Source organism: Spermophilus citellus (assembly GCF_964194105.1).
Source record: "Spermophilus citellus genome assembly, chromosome: 18".
Lineage (NCBI taxonomy): Eukaryota > Metazoa > Chordata > Mammalia > Rodentia > Sciuridae > Spermophilus > Spermophilus citellus.
Genome location: NC_138200.1, coordinates 6,357,325 through 6,369,082, shown reverse-complemented (window position 1 = coordinate 6,369,082; position 11,758 = coordinate 6,357,325). Strand labels below are relative to the sequence as shown.

The 11,758-nt window shown below is 56.2% G+C and overlaps 1 protein-coding gene and 1 long non-coding RNA gene across 3 annotated transcripts; one reads left to right on the top strand and one right to left on the bottom strand.

Moving 5' to 3' along the window:
* The first annotated feature begins 67 nt into the window (after window positions 1-67).
* On the top strand, window positions 68-6,053 carry EMC10 (ER membrane protein complex subunit 10). 2 transcript variants are annotated; one of them, XM_081275825.1, is made up of 8 exons: window positions 68-232; window positions 1,138-1,210; window positions 2,149-2,258; window positions 3,061-3,165; window positions 3,477-3,658; window positions 3,789-3,882; window positions 4,717-4,803; window positions 4,993-6,053. In XM_081275825.1, exons 1-7 carry the CDS (start codon window positions 119-121, stop codon window positions 4,801-4,803), a joined length of 765 nt encoding a protein of 254 aa, XP_081131951.1. In that variant the 5' UTR covers window positions 68-118; the 3' UTR covers window positions 4,993-6,053. The 2 variants fall into 2 exon arrangements, with proteins under 2 accessions (XP_081131951.1, XP_081131950.1); XM_081275824.1 differs by lacking the exon at window positions 4,717-4,803 and having other exon boundaries at window positions 72-232.
* A 3,449-nt stretch (window positions 6,054-9,502) lies between these two features.
* LOC308638414 lies at window positions 9,503-10,966 on the bottom strand. The gene is made up of 2 exons (XR_014019828.1): window positions 9,992-10,966; window positions 9,503-9,874 (listed from the first exon to the last, which is right to left on the bottom strand). It is a non-coding gene; the product is annotated as an uncharacterized lncRNA (long non-coding RNA).
* Window positions 10,967-11,758: the final 792 nt, after the last annotated feature.

The window sequence follows — 11,758 nt, the reverse complement described above, 5'->3', positions numbered from 1 at the left end:
CAATGCGCAGGCGCGAGGGGCCGACGCAAGCGCAGTTGTGTCAGGATGCGGCCGGGTGCTCCCAGCGTGCTCCGCGGTGCTCGGTTCACATCCTCTAGGTTGATGGGAAAGAGTTGAAATGGCGGCCGCCGGCGCCGGGGCCGCCCGGCTGCTCCTGCTCTTGCTGATGGTGGCAGCAGCGCCCAGCCGAGCCCGGGGCAGCGGCTGCCGGGCCGGCGCCGCCGTGCGAGGGGTGAGTGCCCATCAGCTTCGTGGAGCTGGAGAGGCCGACGGAAGTCGTGGGACTGTAGGTGGATTAAGGTGGTGACGAGGCCGGACCGGGTGGAGAGGAAAGATGAGGTGAAGGAACCCTGGAGAGTGAGGCAGGCGTGGGAGGGCGTCAGGCCCGGCACCAGCCCGCCGCCATCTGGAGGGAGAGCCGCGGACTGTGGGGGCTTTGGCGGTGAACGGGAAGGCAGGCTGCCGGAGGCCTAGTCGGGCACGTTGGCTTCGGCTGGGGCGTGAGGGGCCAGCAGTTAGTGGACACGCAGGAGCGGTGTGGCCAGGATGGAATCCTGGCGAATTAGACGTCAAGGTGGTCAAAATGAAACAAAGGCGCGCGGGCTGCTCCAAGGCCTGGAGAGGAGTTTAGTCTCTTGAATATGCGTCAGGATACCCGGTCGCGCAGGAGCGGGGCGTGAGGAGGTGGGGAGTGCAGAGCAGAGGACATTTGAAGGGTTAGAGAGAGGAAGGCGGAGAATCCTGAATGTACTTGGTGGGGGCGGTACTTAGGCAGCATCTTGGCTGTTGGGATTTTTAAGGTGCAAACGAGGACTTTTAGATATTAGCAACCAAAGGAGCCCCCGGGGAGAAGGGTTTTCTATGTTTATAATGCAAGGCATGAAAGTGACTGGGAGTAGTTGCCTTGAAAATAAGAGTATATCCTTAGCATGTCTGTAGGGTCTTGGTTTCTGAGAATGGCAGTCCAGGTCATGAATAATCATGAATGGAAGGTCCTGGTGAAATGCGCATAATTGGACCTGAACATCAAGGTGAGGCTTCTTAAGTCCTACTGTCAGGCATTCCTGGAACCTGTGGGTCCTGCCCTGCAGAGAGCTTGAGTTCGTCCTCACCTCGGGCCCTCTTTCTCTTTTGCAGGTGGGGACAGAAGGGCGAGAGGCTGAGGGCTGTGGCACGGTGGGACTGCTGCTGGAGCACTCCTTTGAGACCGGTGAGTCCAACGATGTGGTTTTCTCAACTCTTATCTGGTGCCCTGTGAAGTCCAGTCTTTACAATGTGTGATCTGCCTGTTCACTAACAGTATTGCTCTGGGGAGGGAGGAGAGAGAGATGGAACACCAGCTTCAAATACCCCTAGACCTGTAGGACCAATGCCAGACTTAGTGCTGAAGTAATGGTTTCGGAGCTTTTCTGACCAGTTGCCAAGTTTGCTGCATTAGTGATTTGATGCTTTTTTGTGGATATGCCTGATATCCTTGTGACAGTCTTTCCAGGTTGTGGATTTAAGCATTAGCCCCATTTTCCAGAAAAGGAAGCAGGCTTAGAGTAGACTTAACACATGGTCCCTGCATCAGTGAATGACAGAACTGGAACCAACTCACACTTAAACAGCTGTGACAGGCGGGGCTGGGGATGTGGCTCAAGCGGTAGCGCGCTCGCCTGGCATGCGTGCGGCCCGGGTTTGATCCTCAGCACCACATACCAACAAAGATGTTGTGTCCGCTGAGAACTAAAAAAATAAATAAATAAATATTAAAAATTCTCTCTCTCCTCTCTCACTCTCTTTAAAAAAAAAAAAAAACACAAAAAAACAGCTGTGACAGGCAAGCCAGAGCCAGCTGTCAACACTACACAGGGCTTAGTAATGAAGTCAGAGGCTCCAGAGTGTTGGCATTTGTTACAGTGAAGCTGGGGCACCTCCCCAGACCTCCCAAGCCAGACCCTGGTCAGCCCAGAGAAAATTTAGGCTCAGAGAACTTATGTAACTGTCCCAGGATCAGTACACAATAAGGGTGTCCCAGTTTGCAGATGGGAGACTGGCAGCTCAGGATGAAGAAGCCACCTGATCACTCTTGGGCAGAGCCAGGCCAAGATATGAATTCAGTAGGGCTGGCCTGGGGTGGTGGTCACTGAGCCCAGCTCCCCACAGATGACAGTGCCCACTTTCGGAAACGGGGCTCACTACTCTGGAATCAGCAGGATGGCACCTTGTCCTTATCACAGCGGCAGCTCAGCGAGGAGGAGCGGGGCCGACTTCGGGTGAGGTGGGGTCCCTAGGCTGGACTGGGGATGGGGGGCATCCAGTGAGCCCTTCCAGCTGCCCCCTCCCTCCAGGTGCCCCTTCTGCCCTCCTGCCCTCTGTCCCTGCAGCTGCCCGGGCTGAATTGTACCTTGGTTACCCTCTATGCCCCTTTTGGGGTGCCTGCCTCAAGGCCTTGGTCCAGGCTTCTGCCTCTTCTCCCACAGGTTACCATGATTGGCTCCTCCTGCCTTTCCAGTTATAACTGTCATTTCATGGCCCCTTGGGAGGAGGCTTGCTTGTGAGGAGAAAAGTCCTCAAGAATGGCCCTCCTTAGACAGGGTGTTCCTCCAGGGCCTCCTCGTGGGCTGGGCTTCCCCCTGGCCTGGCTCTTTCCTCTTCTGCACTGTCAGTCCCACTTGTTCCCTGCAGGAGGGAGGCTGGGAGCATCAGCTTCATTCTGGAAGCCACGTGCCCAGGGTGCCCTCCCTGTGAAAGAGGGCAGGGCAAGGTTGACCCAGATAGCCTGCCTGCATTGTGCCTTTGTGGTTCACTGTCCCAGCTGCCCCCAAAGAAAATTTTATTTCCAGTGGAACTGGAGAGTGAGACATGGGACAGATGTCCTTGGTACCCACTCTGCTACTGGACTGGGGGCTCTGCTGTCCTGGGTAGCTTTTCCCCCAGAATGGGTAGCCTGGACAGATGAGGGTGGGCCAGGCCAGGAGTGCAGTGTGCCGGGTGGGGAAGCTGGGACAGGCCCAGTGGGGTCATGGCCTGGTGGACCATCGTTCTCACTAGCACCCTCTTCTGCATGACCTGCAGGATGTGGCAGCCCTCAATGGCCTGTACCGGGTGCGGGTCCCGAGGCAGCCAGGGGTCCCTGATGGGTCAGAAGCTGGCGGCTATGTCTCTTCCTTTGTCCCTGCGGTGAGTTCGTTATAAGGACTATCCCCATCCTTGTTCCCTGTGCCTACCTTAGTTCCCAGCCTGCCACAGCCTGCCTTGGTCCCCATTAAGCCCCTTGCCCAACAGAGGGCAGGTGGTTGGAGACTTGACCTTGCTCTGGAGGGATCACTCCAGGTGGTGGTGGGGTGGCATCATAGTAGGGCATGGAACATTGGCTCACAGAAGAGTGGCAAAGAGCTGAGGGAGGGTTTTGAGAGATGCTTTGGAGGTCTTGGAAGAGCAGCTCCTGCTCTTCCTGCTCCTCTAACTTGGCTCCCCCCACCCCACCCCAGTGCTCCCTGGTGGAGTCACACCTCTCAGACCAGCTGACCCTGCACGTGGATGTGGCTGGCAATGTGGTGGGTGTGTCAGTGGTGACACACCCTGGGGGGTGCCGAGGCCATGAGGTGGAGGATGTGGACCTGGAGCTGTTTAATACATCTGTGCAGCTGCGGCCCCCAGGCACAGCCCCAGGGTGAGTACCTGAAAGGAGGTTGCGGAGGGAGGGTCCTGCTCCTGCCTTTGCTGGCATCCTGACTGGCTGCCTCAGGTCTCTGGGTCCCTGGATTCCTTACCCACTTTTTTCCCCTCCACTTGCTCCCCAGTCCAGAAACAGCAGCCTTCATTGAGCGCCTGGAGATGGAGCAGGCCCAGAAGGCCAAGAACCCCCAGGAGCAGAAGTCCTTTTTTGCCAAATATGTGAGTGGGGCTCCCCTGCCCTCCCTGCCCTCTTCCCTACAGGTCCTGCCCAGCTGGCTGGGCCTCCCTTCTCCTGCCCAGATGACCTGTGCTTGTCTCTGGCACCTGGGCTGAGTCAGGGACGAGGGCTGTGGACTCCTGCTTGTATCATCTTGTGAAACTGTTCAGAGCTGAGTAGCCCTAGGAGCCCAGAAGGCCCCAGCGAGGGATTCGCGGGCATAGTATTCACAGGCTTATTTGGTAGAAAAATAGTGTGGGGTGGGTGGAGGGCACAGGCTGGGGCAGGCTTCTGTTAAGATGGAGAGGCAGGGATGGGTGGAGGTTTCAGAGGAGTGAGGGAGGCTTCGGGGGGCACCCAGGAAGGCAGAGAGGGGTGGATCTGGGGAGTGTTGCTCAGGGACATAAGGGTGGAGGTGGCCAGGAATGGGCCCAGGGCCCAGGAAGGAAGGACCTGCACTGCTAGAAGCAGATCTGTGGTCAGAGGCCTAGAGGCCTAGAGGCCGAGGTGGGCGGGAGGCTGGGGAGGTGCTGAAGAAGCAAGCCCTAGTAGAGAAGGTTGCTTTCATCCAACCTTCTTGTCCAATGGCACAGGCCCCCAGGCAAGGTAGGGGGCAGCAAGGTCAGTGTTATTCAGGTTGGGAGGGTGCTGGTGGCCTGTGAGTGCTGAGCACCTTCCCTGAGGCCCTCAGCAGCTCTGGGGTCAGGGTAGTTCAGCTGCAGGAAACAGAGGCCCAGAGAGGTGGAATCTCAACTGCTCTGTCTGCTGCTTGCTTGAGGGCCCACCCTTCCCTGAGGCCCCCGGAGCCCACTGACCTGCCTCCCCTCCCTCCTCAGTGGCACCTCATCCTGGGGGGGGCCGTGTTGCTTACGGCCCTGCGTCCTGCTGCCCCGGGGCCCGCGCCACCACCGCAGGAGGCCTGAGTGAGGACCAGACCCCTTCCCACCTCCACCCTCCTGTACCCTGCCAGCCCTGCCCCTGCCTGTAGTGCTGTAGGGGACCTGGGCCCCTCCCCTCACGCGGTCCCCCTCACACCAACCCCCTCCCTACCCTGGGCAGAGTGGCACCCACACTTACTTCCCTTTCTGTCTCTGTCCCCTTCTGCCCTGCAGTGGATGTACATCATTCCTGTTGTCCTGTTCCTCATGATGTCAGGAGCACCAGACGCCGGGGGCCAGAGTGGCGGTGGGAGTGGGGGTGGCAGCGGGGGTAGTGGCCGGTAAGCAGCACACCCTCTTTACCCAAGGACTTCCTTTACCCATTCTCCCATGTTCTTGGTCATCCCAAGAAGGACTTGCTGGCCCCCTCATGTCTCCTCATCCCATGGAGGTAGAAAGATGCCCCCTCTCTAGGGGGCCTGTAGGCTGCCCGGGGAGCCCATATTCTCCGGGGGCCTCTTTGTTCTTTTTAGCAGAGGGGTGGCAAACTAGAGTGCATCTGCTGTGCCCCCTTTCCCATGACCCCACCTCAGCCTCATGGGCTCCCCTTAAACCACAGGCTGGAGTCCAAGCTCTGGGAATTGTGTCACTGCACCCCGTGGCCCACCCCAGCCCTGCAGTCTGGGAACATGCCACGTCTTCTCTAGCCTCTGTGCCTTTGTTCTGGGTGTTCTTGCCCTGCCTGGCCTCGACCAGGTTCCCAGGGCACCTCCTCACTTGGTGTGTGTCTCTGGCCTTCCACGGTCTCCCCTCTGAGGATGTGGTTGGGAGTGGCTGGCCGTGGGTGCCCTTGGGTTCCACTTGCAGCACCCCCCCCGTCACCCTGCCTGGCTGTGGGGAAAGCACTGGGCCTTCTGGACGCCAGGCCTCTACTAGCCTTCTGGGTGTGAAGAGTGGTGGTGTTTAATTAGGAAATGACAATGGAGTCAGGGCCAAGTGATATGAATAGAATCCCCTCCTCAGTCTTACCTGGGTCACCTTACCCAGGGTGCAGCACCTGGACAGGCTGCTGGGCCTCTGCTGTTTGTTGCCCCTTGTCTGTTGAAAAACATTTGCATTATATTGAAGGTTCCAGCTTTCAACAGCCAAGTGTGGCTTGAGTTCTGCTGTTCACTTAATATATTTATTCAGAAATAAGAAAATGGCCATCATTGTCGTTATAATGTTATAATTGCTATGAAGCATTCAGTTGTCGTATGGCAGTTGATCAAACTTCCCCAAATGTCCAACATGTAGCTCCCTTTCTGCTTTAGTGGTCATTAATGGCCCTGCAGGGGGCCTGCAGTTGTGACTTGCCTAGCACATGGGAGATGCTGTTTGATCCTCAGCAACACATAAGAACAAATAAAAATAAAGGTGTCGTGTCCAACTACAACTAAAAAAACATTAAAAAAAAAAAACCCGTAACCCTACAGGGAGTGTTATCCAGTCCCTCTGGTGTGCATTTGGGTGGTTTCCTTGGGTCATGAGGCAGAGTGGAATTGCTGTGGCAGATGAAAAGCACCTTCGTGAGGCTTGTCACTGCGGCATGAGGGCCGCACAGTTCAGTCTCTTTCCCTCCCAGCAGATGTGAAGGCCTAGCATCTTCCTTTAACAAAAGAATTAAGGACGTTGTCCTGCACGTCCTGCTTTGTCCCAAGGTGTTTCCTTGCCCTGCCAGAAGGATGTACTGGGACCATTCAACCCCTCCTGTCCCAGCTCCACACACGTAGGCCTAACTCGGGTGAGGTCCCAGGCTGGCCCACAGGCCGCCAGCCTTGTCCCCACATCCTTGCCAGCAGACTTCTCAAACCTGGGCCAGTCTGATAGGTTAGAAAATGGTATCACACAGCCTGGCATGGTGGTGCATGCCTGTAATCCTGGCTGCTTGGGAGGCTGAGGTGGGAGTATCACAAGTTCCAGGCCAGCCTCAGCAACTTAGCCAGGCCCTACGTCAAAAAGCAAAACGGCATGTGTTGCTCCAACCCTGTGCTTCCAAAAACAGAACAGAGTGTGCGCGAGCCCAGCGAAGGGCTCTGGAGAACTCCAGCCAGCTCATGGGTGGCACGCACTTGCGGTTTGAGTTGCTCTTAGAGCTCATCTGGTACTTCAGCCCAACTGAGAGGCGGCTTAGGTGTGCATGTTCTTACTGGGGCCTGCCCTTCACCTTCTCACTCCTTCCCAGCACTCCAGTGGCTCACACCCCTCCCCTGTGCACTTTGGCATAAGGCCTGAGAGTTCCCAGGCATTGGCCAGTTTACATACTCTGTATTTACAAAGGGTCGGCTGTGTCACATGCCTGTCAGCCACGGGGTTACCTTTTTTAAATAAGTTTTTGTAGCTGTACTTCAAAAAGTGTCCCAGGGATCCTCTGACTTCCACATCTTTCCCTGATGGTGAGAGATTGTGATGCCACCACGCTCTGTTAGGTCTGTTCCATGTGGATTTCTGTCTCAGATTACCCCAGCAGTATTTACTGATGCTTTTTGGGAATCTGTTCACTACTCAGTTCTTAACCTTGATCAAATTTGCACATCCCTCTTCCCACAGCAGTTTGCATGGCCATCTGGTTTTTAATGGATTAGGCTTTGGGATCTTTATATATCTGATCACATTCTTTTCCTCCAATACTTTTGCTTGCTCTCAGCTGGCACTTACTCTGGTATTCTAGAAGATGTCCGAGTTTCTTCAAGGTCCCCAGGACTCTGTCCTTATTAAATTTCTCTTACCATTCTTGCTTGTCCCTGTAGAACTCATTCACTGTTTTATTTTACTGCCCAGGGTTTCCAGGGTCTTCAATACATTAGGATCCATGGCAAGGAGCCTTCTACCCACCCCAGGCTCTTGCCCCCAATTCCCCTGGCAGGGGGCAGCCTGGGGTTTCTGTGACCTGACCACTGATTTGGAGACAGTCTGTACATCAACAAGCAGATGCTCTTGTTTTGCACAAGTGTGTTGCTCTTGACCCACCCCTTCCTCCAACATAAATTGGAAAGATTTCCACTGGTGGGTGGGTTCTGCACAAGCTGCCGCCTCTGAAGCTAGGAAGTGTTGCAGCTCTTAATGGCCAGCCACACCCTCTAGTGTTGCAGCAGACCCAGCAGCTCACCTGGTCCCTGCTAAGAAGTGGCAGGGAAATGGTGAATCAGCAGAGTGGCAGCTGGGTACACAAAGCACAGTCTGAACACTAGGTGCCTAGGGGAGCCTGCCATGCCAACGGGCTCTTTCGATTTCATTTGAAGAATGAAATCCAGAGACCAGGATGAGTGAGTATAAGAGCAGGATTTACTTAAGGGTGCATAGAAACAACCCTCACAGGATTAGAGGGGACCTGACAGGTTGCTGTCTGAGTGTGATAGGGGTTTATATAGCACTTGGGCCAATGCTTTTGGCCCAAACTTAACCTAAGTAGGGTTGGAAAATTAATACCACTATTGGTTAGCCCTGAATTCCACTCAGGTTTACTTCCATTTTCTCCTAACTTTGGGAAGTGGGAGGTTGAAGTCATTGAATTGTACATGCTCAGTAACTGTATCAGGTGTCTGGAGATGCAGCACTGGAGTGTGCTTCCACGCCCGTGTGCAGGCTGGGCTGCTGTGGGGTAACAGGTTGGTTTCTCCCGGCTCACTTAGGTGCTGGTCCACCGCACCTCAGATCCACGCTTGCATGGCAGGCTCTCCAAGGCACCCTGTGTTCAGCCTGTGCTTTGTGTGTCTAGTTGCCACTCTGCTGATGCACTGTTTCCCTGCCACTTCTCAGCAGGGACCAGTGGGTTGGCTGCATGGCTTGGTGACCAGGGAGCCACATCACCTGGACCATACCTGCCTCCTGGCTCCTGCCTTAGGGAGCACTGAAGAAGTCAGCACTTCCCACCCTTAGTTGCTCTGGGATCCTGCCCAGGACCCTGTTCCACTCTTCCTACCCCTCCAGGTCCCTTCTCTCTTTTCACTGTTCCTATGTGGCCACAGCCTCAGCTCAGGCCTAATCTTCTTGGTCCATCAGCCCAGCATCCTCTTTGGCCTCCCAGCCTCTAGCTTCCCCCACTCACCATCCATCCTCCTCTTGAGGAGCTTGATACCACAGCTTTGCCTCTACTGAAGCCCTCCTGTGGCTCCCCAGCATCCACTGGACAAAATGCCATCTCCTCCTGGCATTAAGGGATACCATGTCCCTCAATAAGTGTTAGATAATCACCAGGCCAAACCTCTGGCACTGTTTTTTTTAAAAAGAGAGTGAGAGAGGAGAGAGAGAATTTTTTAATATTTATTTTTTAGTTCTCGGCGGACACAACATCTTTGTTGGTATGTGGTGCTGAGGATCGAACCCGGGCCGCACGCATGCCAGGCGAGCGCGCTACCGCTTGAGCCACATCCCCAGCCCATCCCACTGTGGCTTCTGGAAATAAGTCTGTGGGCTTTTTACCCTTGGAAGACTCCAAGGCAAGGAGCAGGGACTTGTTCTTGGGCCTCCAGCTGTTGGTCCCCCACCTTGGCTCACATCTACCTTCCCTTTACAGAGGGGACATACTCGATTAGGCCCAGTCCCTGGAAATAGTTTTCCAAGCAAGCCGGTGTAAGCCAGATCCCAGGCCCTTTTCTCCCATAATGCAGTCCCCACTGCATCGTCACAGGGTGAAGGAGAGACTCCTTGAATGGATGCCCTGACAGCACGGGAGGATCTGGGTGTAAGCTGGCATACCAGGAAGCTTGTGGGGCAGGATCTTTATATGTTGGAAGTAAAAGTGGTCATTTCTGCAGCATTTTGCAAATCTGTCCTCCCCCACCCAGTCTCCCCACCTCCCCCAGGCATTCTTGGCATTGTCCTTATCCCTGAGGCAGACTCAGTTCTAATAGAGCCAGGGTGCTGTTCCATCTGCTGCCAGGAGGTGGTAACTGGGGGCCCTGCATGGATGAAGTGCCCTGCAGGTGGCGCTGTTGGTCCTTCAGGCCAGGTCTTCCCTGGAGTCTCCGTCCTCACTGCTGCTGGTCTTTTGAAGCCCTGGGCACCTGTTTCTCATGGGTGAAAAGGAGATCTCCACATGGACGTGCTCTCTGCTGTCTGAGAAGAGGGTGGAGTGCTGGGAAGGAGAACAAAGCAGAAGGTCTCATCCCCTTCCCACCAAGTTCAAACTCCAGTCCAGGAGCTGATCCCTAGCCGGCCTCAGGGCCCATCCAGTCCTGGCCCTGCCACTTACATGCAACTTGCTTCTGTCTCTGGTCCCATTCCTCATTTCCTCCTTCCCAGGCTTTGGGTGGGCTTGATTTCTCCAGGGGGTATCCAGCGCCCAGGACAGACAGAAAAGAGAGAGAACAAACAAAGTTCTTTCAGCTCCTGGGCTCTAGCTTGGCAGCTCTGCCTCAGGTGGCCCACCTCCTGTACTGGGTGGAAGCCACCTCCTTCTCAGCCTGGGAACCTTGAGTGCTGGGGCAGGGGAGGGAGGGAGAGGGCACGAGCAGAAGAGGAGTAGGGAGAGTGCAGGCGCCTCCCTGAGGCTGGAGGAGGCCGGACCCCAGAGGATTGAGAAGGTGGGGAGATTCAGAGAGGAAAGGAGGGAGAGGGCGTGGGGAGATTTACAGGATCTCCCAAAGGAGAGAGTGGGGAGCAAGAGGGAGAGGAAAGGGAGGCAGATTCAGAGAGAGAAAGGACAAGAGGAGGAGAGAAAAAGAGGTCAAAGAGAGGGGAAGAGGAAAGAGGACAAGATGGAAGAGAAGGGGAGCACAGCGAGAGGGGCGCGCTGAGCGGGAGGGCTGGCGAGAGGGGGCGAGAGAGAAGAGGAAACGTCAGGGGAAGGAGTGGGGAGGAAAGACGGGTGGGGAAGAAGGGAGCGAGAAACAGAAAAGGAGAGGGCAGCTGCAGCGACGAACTGTAGGGACCGCGCGCACCTGAAGTCGAAGCTGAGCCAGGAAGAGGCGCCAGGGCCCCAGGGCCTGCTGGGGGGAGAAGGGGGGGAAAGAGCCCGAGAGCCAGCCCGGGAGGCGGGGAGACCAGTGGGAGGGAAGGGATGGGGGAGAGGCCCGGAGCGAGAAGGGCAGGGCGGGAGCGGGCCCTGGGCAGGGCGCACCCCGGGGAGAGAAAGGGCTCCGAGGAGAGGAAAGGAAAGGAGCGGGGACACTGCGGGGACGCGGAGGGAGGGAGGAAGGCAGGTGTAGAGGTGCGGGCGGGAAGCGGCGCCGCGGGACCCTAGCTCTCGCTCAGCCCAGCCATGGCCGCCAGGGCCCGGCGGCACCGGCGAAGGCGACCCCCATCCCCGCAGAGGCCTCCCCCTGCCTCGATGGGCGGCCAGGGCTAAAAGGAAGAAGACTGGGGAAAATGAGGAGAAAGAGGGAAGCCAAAGAGACGGGCCAAGGAGGGAGGAGGTGGGGATGGAAGAGAAGAGGAGACAGGTGGAGGGGAGGCTGACCCAGCCGCCGAGCTCAGCGAAGGAGACTGGAGGAGGTGTGCAGAGCCCAATGCAGGGCTCTCACGGGACGCGGAGGGATGGGGGGCGGGAGGGAGGGAGAGAGAGGGCAGGAGTCAGGGAGAAAGAGGGAGGGAAGAGACAGAGAAGACAGAGGAGGGAGACAGGGAGATAGATGAAACAGAGGGAGGGAGAGAAAGAGAAGAGAGATGAGAAAGAGGGAGAAGACAGAAAAGGGAAGGGAGGGAGGGAGAGAGGAAGATAAAGAAAAAAGGAGAAAGAGGGAGAGAAAGAGAGAAGGACAGGAGGAGAGAGACAGAGAATGGAGGAAGAGAGAGGAGACAGAGAATGGAGGAAGAGAGAGGAGACAGAGATGGCGGGGAGGCTGTCACCCCGGCCTGCCTGCAGTGCTGGGTTGGTCACTGGCCCAACACTGTAGCTGACAAATAGATAAAACATTTCTGTGAATTGGAAAAGCACCCAACTGTTGCTAAGACCACAGAGGTGGGGGTCAGGGAGGAGGGTTAGGGTTAGGGGACAGTGAGGGGGACAGGCCCTGTGCAT